This window comes from Morchella sextelata (genome assembly GCF_020137385.1).
Source record: "Morchella sextelata strain SCLS chromosome Unknown scls_1, whole genome shotgun sequence".
Classification (NCBI taxonomy): domain Eukaryota; kingdom Fungi; phylum Ascomycota; class Pezizomycetes; order Pezizales; family Morchellaceae; genus Morchella; species Morchella sextelata.
The window spans coordinates 836,406-860,384 of record NW_025408616.1 but is presented as its reverse complement, the minus strand read 5'-3'; the positions used below and the strand labels follow the sequence as shown (position 1 = coordinate 860,384).

The following is a 23,979-nucleotide window of genomic DNA, read 5'->3' as shown; positions in this document are numbered from 1 at the left end:
GTTGATCACACCAATCTGACATGAGCATGGCTTTTTGCTAGAAAAAATAACATTACCCGGACTCTCCGCTAATTTGGCCGCGGAAAATGCTGCCAAGCGTAATTATAAGCGCGTTGTTCGCATCCGCGACGGGCAGGAATCTCCGCTGCGGAGGTCACAAGTCCGACCAAACGCCCCCAGTGCCGCGGTGTAGAGACCGACTAGTAAGAGTTCGGTGTTCTCTCCAGTGAGCACGGATATATTGTTGACGGCCCCGTGCAATTCCTCCTGTTCCTTTTCTCCGTCTGAGCTCGCTTATTCGGTAATTCAGCTTCTTGGATTCCCCTTATATCGAAAATGCGCCTGGGATACCGAGCAGGCGCCCTCGTTTACTTGGCACCACTCCCTCTATATAGCTGCTTTTTACTTCATCTATTTAGATCTAAGTACCTTTATCAATTACCGAGAAAGCGAGCCACTCCGGAGGAGGGGAGTGATATCGGCGAGGCCGAGTGATTTTTCATGAATGTCAATAAACCCCGAATTTCCCGTTCTCTTAAACATCTTTGGATTGAATAATGAATATGGCATGTCCACGAGTATTCATGAGTGGATCGGTACATCTATGAATTGACAAGTGGATTCGTGGCTTGAGCTTTTTTATGTATCGCTCATCTATCCATGATCAATGAACCCAGCTCAAGCTTAGGAAACTGGCAAAGCCCAAGACTTGATAACCGTTTATGCAGTAGATTAATCGCAACTAGAGGCCTTCCCCACCAAACTTCCTCACTTGAGGGCATGACTAACGGCTACTCTCGAGGACTATAATTGGTATTGGTATTATTGCGTGATCATCAGCAGCGTAGTATAACGGGGTGTCCAAAGCATGGGCCATGATTGTATCCAAAAACGAATCCTAGAAACTTGAAGTGACGCTATGCAATTTGATCTATTCATCGCTAGAATAGCTAGAATCAATCATGCGATATTTAGTCAATTAATTATTGGACTAGTCTAGCCTAGAAAATTGCTTAGACTGCGTTAACAGTTGGACTAGAGCCAACGACATTAGGAAATGGGAGGAAAGTAGACACCCCATTCGAACCGGGGCAAAAATAATCCAAATCTCCCTTGGTTTCCATTTCCACGATCTTGTGTTGATTTGATTCTTTCTGTAGGGTGCTTGAAATATTTCTCTCATGGATATTTTGTTTGCTGTATCATTTTAACCAATAGATAACGTTGCCGCTTCCAATCTTTCCAGGGAGTGCACTGAAGTCCCACTTCACCGCCTCTATCTGCGCGGGGACTCGCGTGGGTCTGACCTTTGTCTCCATATCGATCTTAAAGGTCGCATAGTAGCGGGTTGTCGATATCAAATGCCTGATAGAATAGGGTGCTTATACCCTGATGGTTCTGCGGTCCATCTTCTACGACTTGTGATGTGCTGGGGCTGGGGCTGGACCTGTATCTTTTGTGCGGTGGCGGCCTAGCTTGTAAGTCCGATTCTGTGCTTCCCTCCAGATGACTTTACTGATATTCTTCAATAGAGCCTGATGTCTCTCTTGATGTAAACTGAGACGGGTGTGCATATATGTATGTATTAGTGTGGGGGTAAAGGGGTAGATGGGGTGGGGCTGTCCGACGGCTTTATTGACCACGAAGAAGTAGAGACGATAAACTAGTACCACAGGGTATTCCTGTCAAGGCAGATAGGGTCACGGCTACACGTGACAGGACCAACTGTTCTCTGCTCTTCTATCAGAACCCAAATGAACATTAAGAGGCCAACGCGCGTACTTTTAAACATTTGTGGCTGATATAGAGCCACCTCTCCACTGTACTGAGTTTTGTGTCCGACTTTCCATCCATCTTTCCTTCTTTCTTTCCAAGGTTTGTTTCTGCTGCATCTTTCTTCCCATCAATCCATTTGAACATCTTTCTCGCTGGTCGAATAGTAGTAGTCCTGCTCTGCAAGGATTCAAGGTGATAGAAATCATCTAGAGATGCAACTGTGCAATTGTGGAGGATGAGTAGTGTGGTAGGTAAGCAGCTTGTGAGCGATGTCAGCTAGTACATGGAAATTTCAAACTGATGAATTGCAGTCTGCGAAGATATGAGAGAGATCTACTTGTAGTCCCAGAACTACGAAGATAAGGAGAATAAATTCAACTCACACTTTCCAATAAGAATAATATATTGCACTCAGGTCGGATTCACAATCCATTAGCCAAGCCCCAGCTGCTGGCAAAGGCTAATAGGCAAATCACAAAAAAGCTTGAGCACCCCGCATACAGTCTCCTCTCTTTGATTACAAACAAGCCTGGACTCAGATAGCATCACCGGATGGATCGAATAGTGGTATCAGATTATGGAAAAAATATTCGAATGCACGAAGGAATGTCTATGAGCTTTTCGCTGCAAAATACCTATCTCAGAGATTTATGGGAGCATATTATAACAAGTGGCCATGGCATAGACTGTATGTATGTGTTCCAATCATCTGCCTTCTATTGTGAAGACTAAAAAGAGTGTCCCTCTCCTGCTTTTTGAGAAGGTAAGAGGTTTGATGAAGGTGTTAGGGTTAACGAAAATCAGAGGGAAGTTTTAAGTTGCTGTGGAGAACGGAGGACCTGAATTGTTGGAAGGAGTTTCCATGATATTTTTCATAGGCCCGGAGATACAATTAATGAATTATCAATCAATCAATCATAGGCCCGGGGGGGGGTGTGCCGACTCCCAGCACCGAAGAGTGATACCTTGTGACGCAACCAACTTAGGTGTTTCGACAAGACGGTACCGATAGTAAGCTTTCTTATTTCCCCCAGTCAGATTCCTTATAGATACATTCTAATCACATAAGGCACCTGGCCTGTAACTCAGGCATCAAAAAAAGCTTGTATCAATTTGGTCAGCACTATATTCAGATATTGATACACAGCTAACTTACGAAGCAGTCATCGATTATGTAGCATAAAGTATGCCACATGAACCATCTCTCTCTCATAAATAAGTATCCCTACTGATACTAATATGCCGAAGCTGATGTTTCCAAAATATCATTTGCACATCTCTGAGACATGATGGCTAAATGGCAGTGTTTTGACTGCCCCCGGCAATTTAGTCCGTATTCAAATCCACACAAGGCGGAATATATACCTACCGGTATATACATTAATATTCGGACCATAGAGCTAAACGAGCTATCCAGATATCTGGACATAGAATGGCCAACCAATATGCAACCCGCAACTAAACTGCAACCCGTCGGTATCATTACCAGAATCTAATCTTTGCACAGCTAGCTACCTAATTACATGCTAGCTAGCTAGAATGCGCGTATTCACTTATATGACAGAAGAGAACAATTAAACCCGACCCTTGGCATGACTCCCATGCCATGCCCAGGCTGCAGCATCCGCCCCAGAAATAGAAACGATCCACCACCCATTCCCGCCGTACAAGCCGGTATCTAATGACACGACCAGGAACCTGCAGCACCGCACCTTCAGCCTGAGGGATGGATGGATGGTGTGTTTAGCCCTCCGCCTCCACCACTACGACCACCACCATCTCTACCTACCCATGGAAAAAAAAAAGCCCCAGACCACAAGAACCATGTTAGATCATTTCATGAAGCGATCTTGAGGAAAGGCCGTTTTACTTGCCTAGCTCGCCCTTATCGTTCCATGTACTGGGGCGGAAATTGGAGTCCGGCTCCAGTCATGGTACATAACTTTAACTTTGAGTTACGGAATCCCCGTCACAAAGCTGTATTGTTGGGTGAAGGTACATAAGTACATATAGAGAGATGCCGGAGGGTAGCCAGCAACAGCGGCGGAGGCCGGGCATATGTATAATTCTTCCGGCCCGAGCTCGGGGAGGCCAAGAATTCGATATCATCTCTGTTCTCTCACTTATCTCCACATGTGCAGCCTATCTCCCTCCGCGGGCAAACCATTTTTTCAACAAAAGTAAAAATAACATAAAACGAGCTCACAAGTAAAGCGGTAATAGCTGGGTCTGTCTGCCTGCCAAGGTTTCCGGAGAAAGACACTGAGGGAGGGAGGGGCATTTGCATAAACATGAATTCGTTTCTAAAACAAAGTTTGTTTCCTCCTGTTCCCTAGCTCTGTCTGGCTGAGTGCAGATAAGTTACAATTAGGTATGGTGGAGCATGCTTGCTTGCATGATCGACCGTCGCACACACCGCATGCTTGCATACAGAAGTAAGGCATGGCAAATCTACTTCTCAACATGTGCATGTAGAGCAGTGCCAGTAACGTTGAGGGTGATCATTCAGCTTATGGAGTAGGAGGGTGGGGAAATGACAGATAACTGAATGCACTGATCTTCATGGTCTTTTGGTCTCTATGGGGGGTGCTTTAGTTAGCGCCCTGGGAAGGATCTCTCGGGATTTTTTTCCCTTCTTTGAAAGACATGGTTCTCGTTTTGTTTGTTCATTAATTCATTCACATGGTTGACATAACTACTGATACAATGTAAAAAGAAGCAGAAAAAGTAGCCCGAGAACATCAATAAAATTTATAATGACAAGCCAAAGAACTCAGTCCTGGCGAAAGGCACCGGCAAACCTGGTGAGAAGAAAATATACGGGGAACGAAAGAGAAAAGACTATCGAAATTAATCAGAACCGCACCATCACCCCGCTAAGCCATTGTCCCAGATACATATATCGTAGGGGTTGGTTTGTAGACAAAAAAGTAAAGAAAAACAATAACTCCAGATAAGAAAGAAGAAAGTATTGGTACAGTGGAGATGAGGTTGAAAGAAGAAAAATGAACCACCCTTAAGGAAAGAAAAATATTTGGTCCAGTAAAATCTCCTAGAACGACTAGCGTAGAAGAAATAAAAATAGAATAATAGAGACGGTTTAGAGTAAAGGATCTTCCTAGTCCTCCTCCTCAACGATACAGTTCATTTGCGGGCTCGTACTTCCGTCCTGCGACCCATGGCGTCTAGGACTCACTGATGGAGGTCGCCTCATGTGGTTATCCTCCAGCTCAATACTCTCCTCCGACCACCCAACCATATCGCAGAACTCGCTCCATAGCCTGGTATCGTTGTTGCCACCGCAGGATTTGGTAATGAGCAGATCTTTTGACCTCTTGAGCCACGCAATATCCGGCAACTTATTCCGGCTGGTTTGTGTCCAAAGAGGAAGGCACTGGTTCTTGAATTTGTCGTCACCGAGCGCATGTTTGACCTGGTTGACCCATCTCTTGTTTGCACGATGGTCGATCAGTTCCGCCATCTCAACTGTGCGGTCGATAAGCGGCACTAGCATTAAGGGTGCCATGGGGGCCATGGGAATTAACGTTTCGATCTCCCCCTCGATGTTTTCCATGCCGTGGATTGATCCGCTGTCGTCATCGTCGCTCTTATCACACTTGATTGAAACAATGGACCCGGAGCGTTGTCGATGATGGTGGTTGGCACAGTGAGCTTCATCACAGTGTGGGATATCGTCAAAGGTAGCTGGAAACATCATATCATCTGCCATGACCTCAAGCAATGGAGGGGAATCATCCAGAGAACCGGTTCTTCTACGGCGGTGATGACGTCGGCCTAATTCCTTAGGAAGGGAGTACTCGTCGAGATGGAGACCCTCGATTTCCTTTGACAACGAGGCACCACTGGGAGCCCGGCGGATGGTTAATGAGGGGTGACGGTCCGACGCAACGGAAGAAGTGCGGAAGATGCTTGATGAATGGGAACTTGGTGTTTGCCCTGGTGAAAGTCCTGGTGAAACTCCACCTGCAGATGCCCTGCCGATTCTCATGTTGAGAGTGTGTGCCGACTCTCTCAATGCGTTGAATGAAATGGGCATGGCTGTTGAAGATACTACGGTTTCCTCTTGCACGGTGTACGAGGAGGATCGTGGTGATGCTGATCCGTTTGAGCGATGCCCGTGGTGGGAAGAAAGCTCGAATGGTGAGTGAAATGCATCCACGTGAAACCGGGGTGTACGAGGATCACGGCTTCCGGCCTTGTTCGACATGGCTGAAGGTGAGGTTGAATGAATGGGTAAAGTGGCAGTCTCCATCATTGTGGATATGGTTTTTTTGTTTCAAATGACGATTGCAGAGCTACTGATTGTTGAGTATATTGTCCTTAAGAGACGAGGGATAATGAACTTTGAGAAGTTTGTTTGGGAAAAGGATGCAAGATGATGATGTTGTATTTGGCGGAGGGGGTATATCGAGTGATTTCCTGAGGACCGGAATCGGAATATAGTTTGGGGGAGTTGTTGTGCTGCCCGTGTTGAGAATCTTGAGATTGGGTTTGGGTTTTGAATTTAAACAAACGTTGATGTGGGAACACCTAATGGAGTTTATATTCTACAGGACGGGAAATTCTCTATGGGGAAGAATCTCCTGTCTTATATAGGGAAAGGAAAGAAACGGAGACGTCAAGACTCTAGGTGTGGAGGCGGAAGTAACAGCGTAACTCAGAAGAGTATAAAGCAGGCATAACCTAGCCTCTGGTGCTGGCTGCTTCCTGTATCCCTTTACCCTACCATGTGAACCCCTACATTTCCTCACCTCAACAGCAGTTCAACCTCATGCTCAAGCTCTAGAGTATCATCCATCGACTAGGTACATGACACTGCTGGTGGCCCCACTACGTAGGTAGCTAAGCTGGTATCACCACCATAGCTTGGTGATGTGAACAGGTTCGCATCTAACCTACAGCTGATATCATCGACACGCAAATGCCAAGTCTGCATCCGCAATTCTGGGATCCACTAGACGCGCTATGGCCCCTTACTCTTTACACTTTGTAGTTGCTCTTCTTAACTAACTCTACCGCAACCGCTTTACGCCCATTTGTTAACTCGACTTGGCCTGAGCACTCATGTCGTGCCCCCGGTTTTTAACAACACACTAGAGCGAGCTAGAGTAGTACTACTGTGCCCTACTTACATAACCCGCTTCTCCGCAAAAAAATATACTCACACATCGTGTTACTCCATTTATCGCTGCTCTGTCCGTCCTGTGCCCTTTCGTTCTAACCTCGAACTGCTCTAACCTCTACCACCACCCCTCTCCCTTCTTCCTCCGCAATCCATCTCAGTTCCCTTCTTGCCTCCTGTCGTGAAGATGGCGGGGAAGCCAATCAGGGGCAGCAAAGGTAACCGTGTTGACAGGGGGGGTCGGATGTTGCCTCCCGATTGGCGTTGCTGCTAAAAGGGGGCGTTTTACGGAAAGTCACCGTAGACAAAAAAAATTTCAAGATACTTTTCCACAAACCCAGTCTTGAACCCAGCACACCATACAGAAGCCCAGATGCCGCACACACCCACTCACCCTAGACACACAGCTTGAACCGCAGCATGAGCAGGAGCAGCAGCAAGCACTGGCAGGCAGTACAGGTAGGCAAGAAGGCAACACGTAGAGTCTTTTCACCATCGAGAAAAGGACGAGGGGTTCCGGCGTGACCAGATTTTGCGGTATTCGCGTCAGTAGTACGGGTCGTGAGAATCGAGATACTGCCTCTGGATCAGTTCAGGGGTGGTGATTCCCTTTTCTAGGTAGGGGATGGGGGGAGAAAGATCTGGACAGCAACAGAAACCCCGCAAAAAAATAAAAAAAATAAATAAAGTTAAAAACAAAAAACATCGAAAAGAGGACATCTCCAATTGCTATTGCTACTGTCTTTTCTTTGAAAGACGGTCTTCCGGTGCACAGGAACGTCGTACATACCGGTCTGTGCCCCCCGAAAGGTGTGTAGGTAGGTGTGCTTGGAGTATGTACTCACATGTAGGTACTTACATCCTATCAAGTCAAGGACACAAAAGAAAAATGGGTGTGCTCTTCCCTACCGTGCTGACGCGGAAGTCTGATGCGGTTGAAAAGACACCTTTAATAGGTACCCACCCCAGCATGTAAGTTGTAACTCGAGGTTCAAGGTAATTGTTTGCATCCAATCAGGGCTGCTGTGAAACTCTAAATCTGCGGATCAAGAAGGCTGCGACATACAGCTACAAATAAAGAAGAATGCCTCACCCCCCCATGGCGGGCCATCATCCACTCAACCAGGGCGCTGTGTAATCGGTATCCCGGGAGATTTTTTTCTTTGAAGGCAGATTTTATTTGTGTCTCGTGTCAGCCGGGCTCACTGGAACACCGTTGTGTGGTGGTCAAGTCGAAGGGATCTGATTATTCGTTTCTTGCGCAAAAGAAGAACGAAACGACGTCAGGATGAGATCACCCACTAGTACGAAAAGATTCAAAAGAAGCAAAGGGCTACGCCATTGTGATGTGTGGCTTGTGTTGTGGCCATGTTTATTAGATAAGAGAATCAATCGGTTACGCTGCTCTAGGACCTTTTAATCCCTGTGGAGCATCATCAGCGAACGGGGCGGCCGTTTGATTCGAAGCCTCGTTTATTTGGGGTTGTTCGTTCGCAATCGATCAAGCATGCCAAGGACGGATGCGCCCTGCCATGCCATGCCCTCCCTGCCTCTTGCTGCCCTGCTTGGGAAGGGGAAGTTCAGGTTGTTTGGGATTGCTTTAATTATCATTATCATCATTATCTATCACCAGCCACGAGTGAGAGAAGAAACCGCTCAACCCTCAACAGTTATCTGGGATTGGAGAAACCTGCGTTTTTGAAGCTGGGCCACGTTCTGAGGGGCCTCTTCTGCATATTGAAATTAGAGAAAACCTTCCAGGGATGTTTGTATGATAGGTATTTGGAGGGGGGGGTGTGGAGAAGAAGAAGAAGGCTGCACCTGGGCTTTGAGGTTCCATGTAGGGTACCTGTAAGTTATGGATGGTATGTGTCTCACATAGATTATGCCTTGGAGTAAAAAACAGTGCACACAGGCTAAGTCATATGCGTATAGTACATGGCTCTATTATCTTAATCAACGAACCTAGGCACGGACCTTCCCGTTAAGAAGTGAGAGAGAGCGGAACGGAGCGGAGGAGGAGGGAAAAATCAAGAGAGATAAAACGGATCCGAGGATTTTCTAGGGCCGTAACAGTATCGTTGTCGTCGCCGGCGGCCTTTCACAACTTGCAAGCAGACCACCAGCAAGCTAGCTCAGCAACCACTCGACTGCCTGCCGAACCGGATCAACTAGTCCTCCCCATCCATCCCCATCGATCCGCCCCATCTTGACGTTTTGATCACCGTGTGGGCCGCGCGGTTCTGGACTCTCCATGTGTGGGGGAGGGAGGAGAGAGTGGCGAGCCCGACCGAAATCACGCCGTTGCTTAGCTTAAGCTTGCTTGCAGATCCATCAAACGACAATCTCTTTTTTCCCTTCCACCACGTTTCATTCATTCTCCAGTCCGTTTGGAGATTCCGATATCTCTCTCAGATGGGTATTACCAAAAAAAAAAACAAAAAAAAAAAAACAGGTGTAGAGTACTCTACCTACCCCCTCATAAAAAAACCTAGCAGAGATACCGGAGCACCGTGTCCCGTCCGGTATGAAGTAGTCGTGTTCTGTATCTTGTTCTACTCTACTCTACCATACTTGCAGGTAGCAACAACAACCCCCAGCTGATCACTCGGCCAAAATATCTACAGAACGAAGGTGAAGAAAAAAAAAGAACAGCTCATTCACCAGCAACAACGCAAAGAATGGCCTTTTTGAGGAATCGACAGAGTCAGCTAGCTAGCTCTGCTAGCTTAGCTCCATCGTGGTTCAGTTTTAGAAAGAGACAGAGACAAAGACAAAAAAAGCAAAGAGGTACATAGAAGCACAGGAAAAACAAAAACAAAACGGAAACGCCCCCTGCACCCTCTCGATCCAGGTAAGAACTTAAGTACCAGCTTGGTACCTGAGCTTTGCCACTGCAAGCCCCGATACATGATACGTGGGTGCTCTACCTAAGGTAAGAAGTGCCTACCCGCCGCAGCGCCCGCCCCACGAGAAAGGATTTGAAAAGTGAAAAGCTGCCGACGGTGCCGGCGATCGATGTTTCTGCTCAGTGTTTTATTGCTTTCTTTCTTTCTCACCTTCTTCACGTCGGAGCAAAAGGCCCTATTAGGCACGTGGTGATCTGGCGTTGAATCATACGAGATGGGACCACGTTCGTCGATGAAACTCAGGAAGGCTTATTTTCACCCCTTCCTGCCAGTATCTGGCCACGGGGGTATTCGAGTTGACAATGCGACTGTTGAATCCTGTGATCAGTGATCACGGCTGGAGAGGATCGTAGATGCAGAAGGGGCAGGCCAATAAGATCCTGATCGGCGCGACGAAGTTCGTTCACAACATGTTCGTCTCCAAAGCCATGGTAAACACTATACCGGAGCGGGAAAGCGGAAAAAGCAACGAAAAGAGGGAAGAAACTAACCAATTCCAGTTTAACCAACTAGGTACCGTGGTTAACACTCTTTAACCCGCTTGTCATCCTTTTTGAAACCCCGGCTGGAGAGTGGCAGCTGTTGCCGTAGTGACTGCTAGCAGGATAGGATGGCGAGAAAAATATTTACTCACTCCGCTGATCATACCTACTCGACCTACTACTGCAGGGGACACCTGATTCCGAGACCTTTGAATTATCCATCGTGTGTACAGCGAGAGGGAGAATTATTGTAGAAACAGGGATCTAAAAACAGGGTTTAAGTGGCTGAATCGGCCAATAGGACCCCTCCCATACTTCTACAATAACTTTACCACACGCTGTATGTAGGGTAAGGGTGTACTCTATGTATGTACACGAATACGGATCAGTTTGAGGGGCAAGCTGCGGGTGATACAGTATTACTAGAGTACATAATCTACTCTCGAGTACAGTAGCTAAACAATTTGAAATGACCAGGGCTGACTTGGTTCAGAGGATTGACCAATTGAAGAAATCCCTCGGTAGTAGATTTGGTGTAGTTTGGTGTTCTGTGGGGAAAACCAAATCTCGACTCCCAAGGTAGTACCGCAGATTGTGGTACCTACGTCGATATTCACCTGGGGAGTTATGAGCCCGGAGGCGGTGCTCTAGAAGACTCTACTAGATGATGGGGACACCCCTCTCGAGGTCCTTAATGTTTCAGATATTCCAAAGGCTAGGGTGATTATGGGTAAGACACCGAAGCCCTCAACAAAGGGAACTTGCAAAAGCTACCTTTGAGTACTTGCTCTGCTCTACAAATCCATTATTCCTGCATATGCGGGGAAAATATTAACCGCGATTAATCTGTACTCACCACCACCATGCATTTGCCGGGATGGCTCGTGGGTTGGGGTGATCCGTACCAAAAGGTCTAAAGGTTTGGAGTTACGCCCTAGAGTAAAGTATTGTGGCTAGTTTGAGGTTTGGATAGTGGCCCATCTTATGCCCCGGAAAACTGGTCTTGGAAACCTTTCTCTTTTTCAACTCTTAGCTGCATTTAATAGCATGAAGTTAATGCCATGTGATTGATCACATAAGAAATTAAACGTAATGAATTAAACAATGCATAAAGCCTAACCCTAACTTAAAGTGCTGATGCTTATGCGTGCCATGTACCACATACCTACCCGAGTACAGCACTGTACCCTATGCTGTGCATACATCTCTTTAGATCAATAAAATAGAGCTCCACATGGCAAGAGGTACATACATGCATGTAGGGTACCTGTACTCTAGGTAGGTACTCGGGGCAGGCATGAAGAACCTGAAAATGACTTTTTATGGTAACGACCTCTGATTCGCGGCTGGCGAAAAGCTACACCAAATTGAGCCCCTGCTTGCAGCTTGCATTTTCGGGTTCTTATTGCCTGCCCCGAGTATCACCTCTAGCACCCTTCAAATAAAGTCGAGTGGGCGAAACGTGCAGTGCTTTATGTTGACAACGCCGATCTTGACATGAGTAGAGTATGTATTCAGCCTTATTTCGCCTTGCAGTACCTCTCTTGGAGGAATATCGCGGTGATCATCTTTCTGGGAAAGATCCGCTTGTTAGAACAACTCCGGCTTCTTGACCTCAAGGAGCTTTGTGCATATCACCAAGCACTAATTAAACTGTCACCATTCTTGAATTTTGGGGAGCAGTGACGGTCTCCCGTGTTGATCAAGGGCCGCGTAAGAGCACGATATCCTGAGCCCTGATATCTTTTTTTCTTTCTTTCGGCCTCCGGACATCTCATCCAACCACCGGCGAGCCATTAAATGAAAAAGACATTCCTAAGATCCTGAAATTTAATACTCCTGTGGCTTATGTAGATACGCGGGCTTTCGGATTTTAGTCCCACTTATCAATCGGCTTGGGGTTTCGAAAATATGACCGTGGAGATGGGGAGGATATCCGATAAGTCCGAACGGATCAGAACTAGACTTGGCCGGGGCATTGATTGAGATTGAATTGTCGCCGACGGTGTGAATCTCACATAAATGTTTCAAAACGGACGTCGTGCATTTTTATATGGGGCACGGACCCTCTCATCGAGAATAAAAATACTGATATCATTAACACGAGCACGTTTATTTTAATCTTGTGCACTTGAAGTATGTAGGAAGTACTCAAAAAAGACTGGTAGTATATGCTGAATATTAGGTATAGACGAGTTCTGAGAGAGGCTACCTATTGACCGGGGCTCCCTGGGCCTTATCCGCTTGAAGAGATACTCAGTTTAATTAATATAATTGATAGAGAACTAAGAGAAGTAACTAAGTGGACGTTGTACGTACCAATCCAATACTTTGTGAACGCACTGTAGTTTTCTTTTTCTTTGTTTAGTGCCATAATAGCATCAGTCAATACAAGTCCTGCACTCAACTCTTCGAGCTAAGATTCTTGATTATTATGTTTCGTTTTTCTACACCTAATACGCGCACCCACTTCCTAATACGTAGTCAGATTCCAAGCGAACCAATCGAGGCGTGGAGACGATCACTTAGAGTGTTATGCCGGGCGAACCAGCCTGCAGCTGACATTTGGTATCACAATATCTTGTGGATAGTGAGCAGCCCATATTTTAAGTAAGTGGTGTGGTGTTGACGGAGAAGCTTCGCGGGGATAACGACGATCAACGTTCTGTAGCCTCACAGCAAAACTCATGGCGCCCCCTGATGGTTGTGAGACTCAATCACGTGGTGAATCTTCCGCAGTAATTTGGTTGGTCATTGATAGTAAGCCATTGAAAGTTAAGATCGCTAAAGAAGAGGTAATTATGTGCGACATGATTGACCGTATTGACGATTTGTGGTATCCTCCATTTAAATCATGTACTACTAATTTCATGACGTTTCCGAACACGACTGCTATTGCATGCCATAAAAAAAGCGCCAAATCCACCTCTTTGTATGTCATGCAATATTGGTCGTGTTCGGAAACGCTATGAATAGAGCAGTATGTCGAAACCACGTGTCTAGCGAATACCTTCCTGGTACATACTCTACATAACCTATTACAAACTGATAAGTTTCGAATTTCAGTCATGGTGAACTGGGACACAACAGTGGTGGATATTCCGATATCCTGGATCCGCTGGTTTTACGATTGCTTGGTTCCCTGGTATTGAATGTGTGATGTTACAAGAAAACCTACCAATGATTACCAGGTAGAACCCCGTGGTCTGCAAAGGATTCCTTTGGTTTACCGTTATTACCTGTCTATAGGCTTCTAATGCTCACGTGTTGATTTGAAGGGCGAGAATAAATAACTGAGGTGACTTCATAGAAAACACATTGCGATCGGAAGACTCAACCTCAGTATATTTCTTTTTTTCTTGGTACTTGAATACCTACTCCCTAGCATGGAATGTCGGTACAGCCACACTCTATTTCAACGTCTTGCTCGATTCCGGCTTTTCGGATGGAAATCGTATTCACCCCCGGTGATGTGTTGATTCAATCTCCCGCAAGATGATCATGACTGGAAATGATCAAATTATCATGAAAAATCGCAAAATTCCTAATTGAGCGATTTTTAGATTTTAGTTGGGAAAGTTCATATAATATTTAGAGCCATTAGGAATAAAGGGTAATAGATTTTGCGTCTAAGGAGCATACCTTTGAGATCCTACATGTATCTTCGATGACCAAATCGGTTTCAAGTACAAACCCTAGCCCTAACACGAGCGTAATTCTCGAATGCTTCCGGAACTGCAGACGTCATTCGTATCATCGGCGACCAATAAAAACCCCCGATAATTCAATTGTAGCTTGAAACACGATCGTCTACCTTCCATACTGCTCGTTTACCACTAGTGATGATTTGTTTGAGAGATCACCGCCACTCCATGCAAATTATCCTTGCCCTAAATAACTGCATTTTCTGGTTCTTTCTCTAGGAACGAGTCATGTACTTAAGAGATCAAGGCTGGCTGCAATAAGCGAACTGTCAAACTTGCAGATGCCTGTTTACCGGTATTTTGCAGCATAGTAATCGCATGTTAAAACGGATAACAACAGTGAGCCATTGAACTCATGAGGTCAACTGCAGTGGCGTGACTACATGTAGTGGTGTACTTGGTACTGTACATTTATCCTACCACATGGGCGCAGCTGACGAATCCTCCGGCTCGTCTTTGCAGCAGAGATTGTTGAAACAATCGGTTCTTATGTGTTTACCTTTTTTTTTTCCTTCACTGCGTATATACATATACAGATGTACACGAAGTACAAAAATCAAATAGCCACTTTGCGTGTTTATTTTATCCCGTGAACCGTCAAGTCAATAGGATATATCATTGGGCGGTGATATATTGGAGCAAAGGACCTTTTTTCACGATCGTTACAGAATGTCAATGATAGATGGCCCGGTTTTTATTGTCCTCCAGCGATTGTGGCGGCACACGGCTGAGGTCGCAGCCTCGAGTGACCAAGTAAATGCAAGGAATTTGAGAATTTTTAGGGCCAACTCCACGGGGAACAATGGGAGCCCAATAAGGTAGGTATGTACTGCTATATCTAGTTCATCCCATTTCCCCTGTTGTATGGCGATGTTTGATATCCATGAATCGTGATCGGATTTCAGTGGCAGATCGATTTTATCGCACCGAAGAGAAAATAGTAACGGGCCTTGATCTTGTCAATTTGGGGCCTGAGTGCGGGAGGAATTCTCGCTTCTTCTGTGGTTCCGTCAAGAAAGCTGAACAGATTGCGCCCATGTTCAAATACCTTGCCACTCCCGAGGAGATTCTTCTCAAACTTTGGCAGACTGAAGATAGAAAGAGAGAAACGGAAGCGTCGGCAATACCCGCTTCCGTGCAATGTCCAACCCCGCATTTCGGCAAGTTGATTTCATTTCGCGTGTGCCAGGCGCCAACCTTGATCTGGCTTGGGATAGATATTCTTTGAGCTTATTAAGTAGCCTTACTTTGTTGCCACTCACTGCTTCTCGCTAAATATTAGGTCGTAATTATCGGCGGACACCAGTTTCCCTTCAGAGACTTTTTGTTTTACATAATTTTCAACTTTATTGTATGTAAGTGTTTTTTGGCTGCAGTATGTACTTTCTTGTTAAGGTCCGCGGCGTAGGGTTTTGAGAGCAGTGAATGCCGTGTTTATTATCTTGCTTCCATGTTCTTTAATTATCGTCGAGCTGCATTGCATGTCTGGCTCCGAGGTCAAATTCTCAGGAGAACTGTTTACACTTTTCACGGGCACTGAACGGTATCTACAGAGGCGACCATAGCTGTAGATGACACATGTGGAAAAGATGGCGAGACCGTTTTCACCTGGTGGATGTCGTCCGCTCATGATAGCTGTTTGGCCAAGCCTGTTGACTACCATTGGTCACGGATTCTAATACTAACCGAATATGGACCTAGAATGCTTTTTTCAGGTTAGTGTATTGTGGGGTTGTTACGCAGGTTGATACTGGCCACCTGACCTTCATCCATGCCTGAAGGCCTGATCCAACGGCGCACTTCACTTCTTGCGACGAGGGAGAAATGTGCCCGCCGGTAATAAAGGACGCTTTCATTTATTGTCCTGCAGCCGCCCCCAGAGTTCCCTTCGCTTGGGATTTTTCTGGCGGTGTTGAAAGTGCGCAACCTCATATGGGAAAAAGTAAATCCAAGTCTGCATGATCTGTGCGGGCGGCCATTGGGGCTGAAGCTGTCATGGTACCTTTTCTTGCATAGATTTTAGAGATGAGGAGAGATAGATAAAACTAAGGGATCCAGGGCAGTAAACTCCTTGTAGAAAAGAGCTTTCATAACGTAGCAAAGTTCCACCATTAGCAATCGGCAAGCGGTGAGAAGATTGAATAGGTGCCATTCCAACCCATTGCGTCATGCCGGTCACGGACAGCTGCGTGGGAGAGCATATAAACCTCATATCGTGATAGTTAAAGTGAGCTCCTACCGGTAGACGCTGTACAAAGTTCTCTAGGGGGGTGACTTGGCTGCTAACGTGCGTCGATCAATAAGGTATTGCACAACACAGCTCCAGTGAGCTTCCCGGGAGGGATATCTGGCGTTGAAATTTGAAGAGGAGAGGAGGAGGGTGTAGATGTAGTAAGAGAAAGCAATAAGGAGGAGGAAAGAAGGAAGGAAAGAAGAAGTGAGGTACATGCTTACTTTGTAGAATGACGACGAAGAGCAGAAGACATCCTGGGGAGCTCACGATAGTAGCTACATACCTCTAGCTATGATAGCAACCTGTCCTTCCCCACCACCAATCATGCTACTCAGTTATTGCTTCCACACTCTTAGTCGCACCCTTGTTGCTAGCCCGACCCTCGATTTGATCGTCCGCTAAGGTTCTTGCTACTGCCCTAGCTTCCCCCCCTCCTCCCTCTCATCTCTCTCTTCCCCGAGCTACTCTACGCCGCTTCCCCTGCGCAGCTGCCTCCTCGTCAGCATAATAATCATCATCACCGCCGTTAGTATTATAAGAGCCACCGTCATCTTTCACTTTGCCTTTGATCTCCTTATCGTCCCGTTGCCACTACTACTATTTCTTCTATCAACCAGCCCTGTAACCATTGCCGTCTCAACCATCAGCATTACTTATATTATATATCCATCTGCCACATTTCCCAAAAACCGTCACTGCCGTAATTTTCGATTCACTACAATTGTTGACCCTCTTCAACGTGCATTCGGATTTAAGAGAAGCCATTCACGTACTCATCCTTTGAATATCCATTATTTCTCTCGATCACAGAATTGTTCCCACTTGTTCCTTGTTTTCATTCAAACTACCCCCTACTAGTTGTTGGCTGGCGTCTTATGATGGCTACCGATTAGCGAACCAACAAACAGCGAAGTCACACTCTAAAATCTCTCTACATTCCCCTGGCTCAATTGTTCCCACAAAATAAAAATAAAATAAAGAGAACCTATAGATAAAGGTAGGGCACAGGTTCAACGGCGAACCCCCGTCCTTGAATCTCTGACGTCCCAATCGTCATTAGCCTCCCCACAGCCTGTGTAAATCTATTCTTTACGTACCTACCCTTGATATCATTACTCTCCCCCCTCGCTTATAAGACACGTCTGTCATTTACGCAGAACCCCGGACAGGTGAGCCTCATCCAGGGCCCTCCTCCGAATCCCCAGATCCCCTTCTCTTCTTTTTGTTCTTTGCAGAGGTCCACTGCGTTCTCCAAGCTTGTGCTGATGCCCACGATGGCTTGACAGCTCCCTTTCCTCACAATACACGCACATACACTTATAATTCACACGGGGAGCCTGTAAACGAGTCCGACCATCATAGTTTTGGCGTTTTCCCTATTCCCCGTTTTGACTTGGTGAGCATTGAGGCAGCTAGGCGCGCCCTTTTCCATCCTTGGTGTACCTCAGCTGACTCGGCTGCCCCAGAAAGTTTATCTCGTTCGATAGCCAAGAGCGACAAAAGCGACAAGACCGACCGCTTTTCACGATAGTCTCCTTTCCTGTTCGGTTTAATCTACATATTTGCGTACAGCCAGTTCGTTTATAGTTGTAGTGTTCCTCCCCTTCTCTTCGTGTTTCTGTGCTTCTGTGGCGATCTCCTCGAATTTGCCCCGTTTCACCACCAGCAGGGCCGCATGCAGAAAGTAAGTCCCATCTATTCTTGCTTGTCTTGAATACGTTTCAGGTCTCTCTCTACTCACGCGTGTTTTGCCCTCTGTTTTAATAGAATCGTCCGCTTTTCCATTTAGAGGACCAGATTGGTTATAGCACCCCACCTTTCATTCGTTCGCTCCAAGAATCCAACGAAGATCACATCACAACCGGCATATCGAGCCCTGCCCCGAAGGATCCCTCCTTCAACTGCTATTTTACAAATAATCCCACCACGTACCGCTCGAGTTCCAGGAGCAGTGATTTCGAAGTTCAGCAAGCTCGCGACGATATGTCTGACGTACCTTCAACTAACACTCCACGTTTGAGTGATATCTCTTCGATTGATTCTCCTCGGACTTCTCTTGATCATACTTCAGCTGCTGGGATGAGTGGTGGCCAACCGATAACCTCAGGGTCGAACTTCAACCCCTTGGGAGGCTCAGGGTCACTAATGGTGCTCGATGAATCTCGATTACGTCGTGCATCTCCTGATTCGGACGCGTTGGTTTCTTCTGACGAGGAGGCCGAACAAAACCAGCATTCTTACTTTTCACAGCACAAAAACAGCGCCATCTCCGCACTTTCGTCGAGACGCCCGTCTTATGCCGCTGAATTCCAAAACCGACATAGGACTTATTCCGTCGCTGGAGGCGGCCCCTTGTCCCCTACAAGTTCACATCCTGCGGCACCAGCTGGGGATACCGCCGCCTGGGCTGCTGGACTTCAGGGAGCTAATCAATCATTGGCGCCTATTTGGAATTCAATCTGGAATTCAGAGCCGTCTAGGAAGAGCCCCCCGGGACCACTTGATGTCAGACGTTCCTCTGTTGCTGCGCTATCATCACATAGTCCTTTGTTCGTTGGTAGTGAGGCTCTACCAAGCCCGACCAGTATGGTACCACCAAGCTCTGGGGATTTCCCAATCCCAATTCCACTACAGCCGCAGCTTCGTAATTACAGATCAATGTCATTTTCTGTTGGACAACAGCCACGGGAATTGGATGAACGTTCAAGGTTATCTCCGCCAGTAGGCGGCCCTAGGCCACATGCTGCCCCTGGTCTTCACCACAGGCCATCCAGACCTAGCTTACTCTCTGGAGAGCAATACCCTGGGGAATCCACTCCTCTCCGTAGTGTATTTGAGACCGAAGACGATGACGAAAATGATCCTGGCCGTCCAGGCGGGTCATCGAATGGAGCAGGCGGTTATCTACATTCCAATGGGGTCAATGCAACTCAACAAGCTCTTCAAATGAAGGCGAGGTACGAGTCAATGAGACTTAGAAATCGTTCAGCCTCAACCGCCAACATTTCACTAGCTGCAGGGTTCGGTGGCGGTATGTCGTCAGGTTTGGGAGGTAATAGAGATGAAAAAGGGCTTACTCATGAGGAATTTGATTCAGCTCTTGCAGATGACGATGAGCTAGATTATCATCACTACTCCGAGCAGCGGCGTTTCAGCGAGGCACCTCCGAGATCACTAAGTATATATGCTGAAAACCAACGGCTTGAAAGCCTTAGGAGGCAACACTGGCAGAGCCCCAGCGGGCCTTTCGGAGGTCCGGAATCCGGAAGTCAAAGTAGAAGGCACTCATTTGCTGGGCGACTTCCAATGGGTGACGGATTGGAATTTGGTATGGCGAGTGATCTACTTGGGAAAAGAGCCAACAGCCCACCGCGGTATGGGGAGAATGGCCTTCTCGGGGTTAATAATCGAAGTGGCGGTTATCTCTCGTTGACTGATGCACCAATCTCTGATGCTTCTGGGAAAGAATTCTATATGAACGAAGAAAATCGTCTTCGTCAGCGCCAAAATTTTCCCAAGGTGGGCGGGATGGGACCCTCACCGGCAACACCCCCCAATCAACACCACTTACATCATCTACAGGCGTACCAAGCCCCGGCACGTATCCCTTCACCTCCTTCGACAGTCTCTCACCGCGGAATGATGGCCATGCCTCCCCACCATGCTCAACAACCAAGAAGTCAACAGCTGCTGTACTTCGTGACCTTCAAGGCGCAGCGTGGGGATGTTTTTTACGTCCAGGAAGGAACCGGATTGCGTGTCCGGAATGGCGATTTAGTGATAGTCGAGGCTGATAGAGGCACTGATCTTGGTACTGTGGTTGCAGAAAATATCACCTGGCAGCAAGCTAAGGATATGAAAGAGCATCATGCAAAGGAGCAATATAATTGGCTTATGATGTTTGCTACAAGAAGGCCGACAGCTCCTGGCGCTACGCAAAATGGCACAGGGAATATGCATAACAGTGTCAATGGAGGCACCGCTCCGTTTGCTAACAGTGGAAACACTGGTGCTATGCCTGGTGCTCACGGTCCGATGCAAGGTCAGGAAGGCGCTCCCACAGAGCTGAAGCCCAAGATGATCAAGCGGTTAGCCCAGGTTCACGAGATTCAAACATTGAGGGACAAAGAGGCCAACGAGGCAAAAGCAAAGAGGGTTTGCCAGCAGAAGGTTTTAGAACATAGATTACCTATGGAGATCTTGGATGCAGAATTTCAAATGTATGCCCCCCCAAACAATCTCCTTATTTCTGTACTGACCACATGGGCTCAACCAGGGACTGGAAGAAACTCACATTTTACTATTTTGCCGATTCATATATCAATTTCAACTCCTTGGTCACAGATCTTTTCAAAGTTTATAAAACACGTATCTGGATGTCAGCGATGAACCCTGCTTCATTCGCTCATCCCACTGGCCTCCATCCACCAGGATCTGGACTTGGCGCTTCTGGCGCTCTTGGACCTATCGATCCTTCAGAACAGCCGCAACAAATGATTCATCATTCCCAGTTCAACCAAGGTTATCCTGGGTATGGCCCACCAGTAGGAGCCAATGGAGCCATGATGGGAGTTCATTCGCGTGGACACCAACAGGCTTTGCTCCAGCAAATGTCAGCGCCAGGTCAAAATCCCATGTTGCAAATGACAGCATCGGGGTTCCCCCCCCGCCATTCCCCACATGGTGCTGTCGCGGCGCATCAGGATTTTAGTCACCTCCCGCAACAACAATTAAACGGCTATAATCACAGCCAATCTTTCATGAATGGTAGTGGAATTCATCACAGCCAAGCCCATTTGGGAGGAAATGTCGATAGCCATGCTCCGAATGGAAATTCAGACAATTCATGGATGAACCTGCAGGGACTTTCCCTTAATTCTCACTAGAGAGGTGTGATTACCTCCGACTATATTTTACTACTCTGGTATTTATTCTACTATATCCATTCGTTTTACAGGGAGTTGGTGCCTTTTTACTTTCGATTTTGGACCCTTTTACAAATCTTTTCTCTCGTTTTTTCCCCCCTCTATTATTTGGAGTATTTCTTGCCATTATCTGGACTTTGGGAGTTTTTAGTTTGTCATAGTTCTCCGTACCCGCAAGGTTCCTTGATATAATCGGGTTTGGGAGGGACTTTGTTCATGAGGGGGAAGATATAAAGATCGGGAATACGAGAATTGGCGTTCTTTTATTGTTCTTGCTTGAAAAATAAACGGGGTGGGATTCTGGCGGGAAACTGGATTTGGAATTTTTAAACTCTCTTTTATTTTATACTAAGTCTACACCATTTTCATTTTCATTTCTTTAAGTCATCGTCGATAAAGCAAAAGTTCATGATTTCTTTTTTTTTCCCTTTTGTTGGTGCTCGTTTGCTGTGCACGCGCCTGGTTGGGGAAGAAAGTACTCATTACATCACGGAATTGCGGTATGGGGTGTAGATTGGAGATGCCGGTGGTTTCGGGGTATGGTTCGGTGGGGTTTTTTTACACGGAAACACGGAAGAGAAAAAAAGACTGGGTTTCGATCAAAGTTAGAAAGGTTAAGGTGTTGGGGATTCTTTTACCTGGTGAGAGAGTATGGCATTCAGCCTCCAATCAGTGTCTTCGTTTTTCTTGATTTGCTCGTTTTCATTTTCTTTCTATATTTTTTTTACATCATTTGCTTGAAATTTCGGTATAGGGGGTGGCCGGAATAATTACAGCATGCGCATACATACACAGTTTATTTTACAAAAGGGGGGGTTGAATGTCTGGGGGAAAGAGGAGAACGATATTACCTGCGGGTATGTTTAATCAATGTCTACAAATCGGGAATCTCGGAATATTGACACCTTGATAGATGCGATAGAAGCAGCGGGGGAGGTAGTGCTTAGATCATGGGGGCGGAGGAGGTCTCCCTTAATGTGTGTGTGAGCATGGCATATATATTAGTTATATCAGCTTAACAGCAGGATATATGCCGGATCTTATTCCCTATCTTATTATTTTTCTTTTCCTTGTCTCGTTGTTTGTTCATGATTGTTCTCGTTTTTTTTTTTTTAAAAGAATAATTCAAAGTACAGTCCCGCCTAGCTAGCTAATTCAAAGAATCTCAACCTCGTTTTTAATACTTTGACTTGGTGAGGTAGTGCAATTAAGGCATCACATTTGTCATGGCCGGTATCATTGCCGGTATACTTGAGTTGTTTTGGAAACAGCGAGCAAAAACATCTTCCAAAGAATGTCTTAAGTGGAATCGAAAATGGCCGTTTCCGGGTAAAGGACGGAGACCCAAATAGAAACGCCGTAACCAACACCAAGATAATAACACATCTCTTTCTTCCCGCTCCCAACCAAAGCCACAAGTTGTTCCATGCTGGTGAAACATTCGCTCCTCCACCACCACCACCTGTGATCCGGGAAAGGGTGGTATACTAAGCCAGAAATCTTGTCTTGCTGCGAATTCCAATTCCAACCCCAATTCCAACCCAATTCTAATGTACCACGGGGCTCGGATGTTTAGCTTACTTGAAGTCTACGGGGTTCTTTTCAACCAGCCACAAAGGCTGATTACCACAACTGCCTACTGCCTATTGACTTCTCATACGTCCCCACATTCTGTGCCAAGTCCGTAGGCTAATAATAGCTCACTTTGTAAGAAGGGGTTCAGTGCACCCTTTGATGTTCGAGCAATGCCAAGGTGGAGCTAAGCTTGGCTTCATCAGGTATCACTCGATATGGCGAGTGATGCCACATGATTCGATGCTATGGTGGAGAGTAACGGAACTAACCAACCAGCTGGCTCTTACGGATTTTCTTTGTGATCGTTGGCCTGGGCTTTTTCCCAGAAAGACCCCCCCTCTTGCCTGGATGCCCCTCAGTTTCCGCCCCAGAAAAACCGATAGGTTACGCACCTTACTACCCCATAGTGATTTTTGTATCGGGCAGTAATATACGCTTCCAGGTTGGGAAGCAGCTGTATATTACTACCCACAGAAATTCTGTTAAGGGTAGTATCTTAATAAAAGCAGCGCATCGATAGTCTTGAGCCCCTCCTACTCAGGTTCGCTCAGGCAGAGGGGGAGGCGTTATGATCGTTTCTACCCCCATGAATGGCATCCTGGATTCAAGACTCCCCGTGTATGGGCAGGGTGTGAAAACATGTAATCCCCCTCCGATGGTGAGCCTGATGTCTCTCTACCACATATGCCACATATTCGAGTGGACCAAGAGAGCATGGAATATATCTAACCCCTAAATAGTAAAGATACTCCGAGCGCCTCGAAATGTCCTGGATACTCACTTTATGGGAGAAGTTGTGGAGGGCCGACGTACCGCGAGCTACCCCACCTTTATCATAGAAAGCTTCGAGGTGGCTTTTGTGGAGAGCGGATCTGACACGTTAGTATCTAGCGTGTGTGGGGGTTGCGTACATCACCATTGTTGGTGGAGGTGAGTGGTTTGTTAAGGTTGGTCGTCGGTGGAGATGACCAGATTTGTATGCCTAACAATGGTGTTCACACATAGCAGGGTGTCAATGGGTGACACCTGTAAACTATCTAGCTTTCTGACGGCGAGGTCAAGGTGTGGGTGTGTGGGAGTGCCAAGCCCGCCCCAAAGTTTAAAGTTTGGTTCATTTAGTTGCTGCAGTTGGGAACAAACAACCTCCCATGGCCTAGCGGTATTGGGGTACGGTACCAGGTTTGTTTAAGGGGGGAGACCCCTGTTCGGCTCACCTCCTCGGCAAGATAAAA

The 23,979-nt window shown here is 46.5% G+C and overlaps 3 protein-coding genes across 3 annotated transcripts; 2 read left to right on the top strand and 1 right to left on the bottom strand.

Moving 5' to 3' along the window:
• Window positions 1–4,894: 4,894 nt before the first annotated feature.
• Window positions 4,895–6,004, bottom strand: H6S33_000211 (uncharacterized protein; the record flags this gene model as incomplete). The annotated part of the gene is made up of 1 exon (XM_044831564.1): window positions 4,895–6,004. The coding sequence occupies one exon, from the start codon at window positions 6,002–6,004 to the stop codon at window positions 4,895–4,897; it is 1,110 nt and encodes a 369-aa protein (XP_044699770.1).
• Window positions 6,005–14,897: 8,893 nt separating this feature from the next.
• Window positions 14,898–15,242, top strand: H6S33_000210 (uncharacterized protein; the record flags this gene model as incomplete). The annotated part of the gene is made up of 1 exon (XM_044831563.1): window positions 14,898–15,242. One exon carries the CDS (start codon window positions 14,898–14,900, stop codon window positions 15,240–15,242), a length of 345 nt encoding a protein of 114 aa, XP_044699769.1.
• Window positions 15,243–18,230: 2,988 nt separating this feature from the next.
• H6S33_000209 (uncharacterized protein) lies at window positions 18,231–21,133 on the top strand (the record flags this gene model as incomplete). The annotated part of the gene is made up of 3 exons (XM_044831561.1): window positions 18,231–19,278; window positions 19,345–20,467; window positions 20,524–21,133. 3 exons carry the CDS (start codon window positions 18,231–18,233, stop codon window positions 21,131–21,133), a joined length of 2,781 nt encoding a protein of 926 aa, XP_044699768.1.
• Between the last annotated feature and the right edge of the window lie 2,846 nt (window positions 21,134–23,979).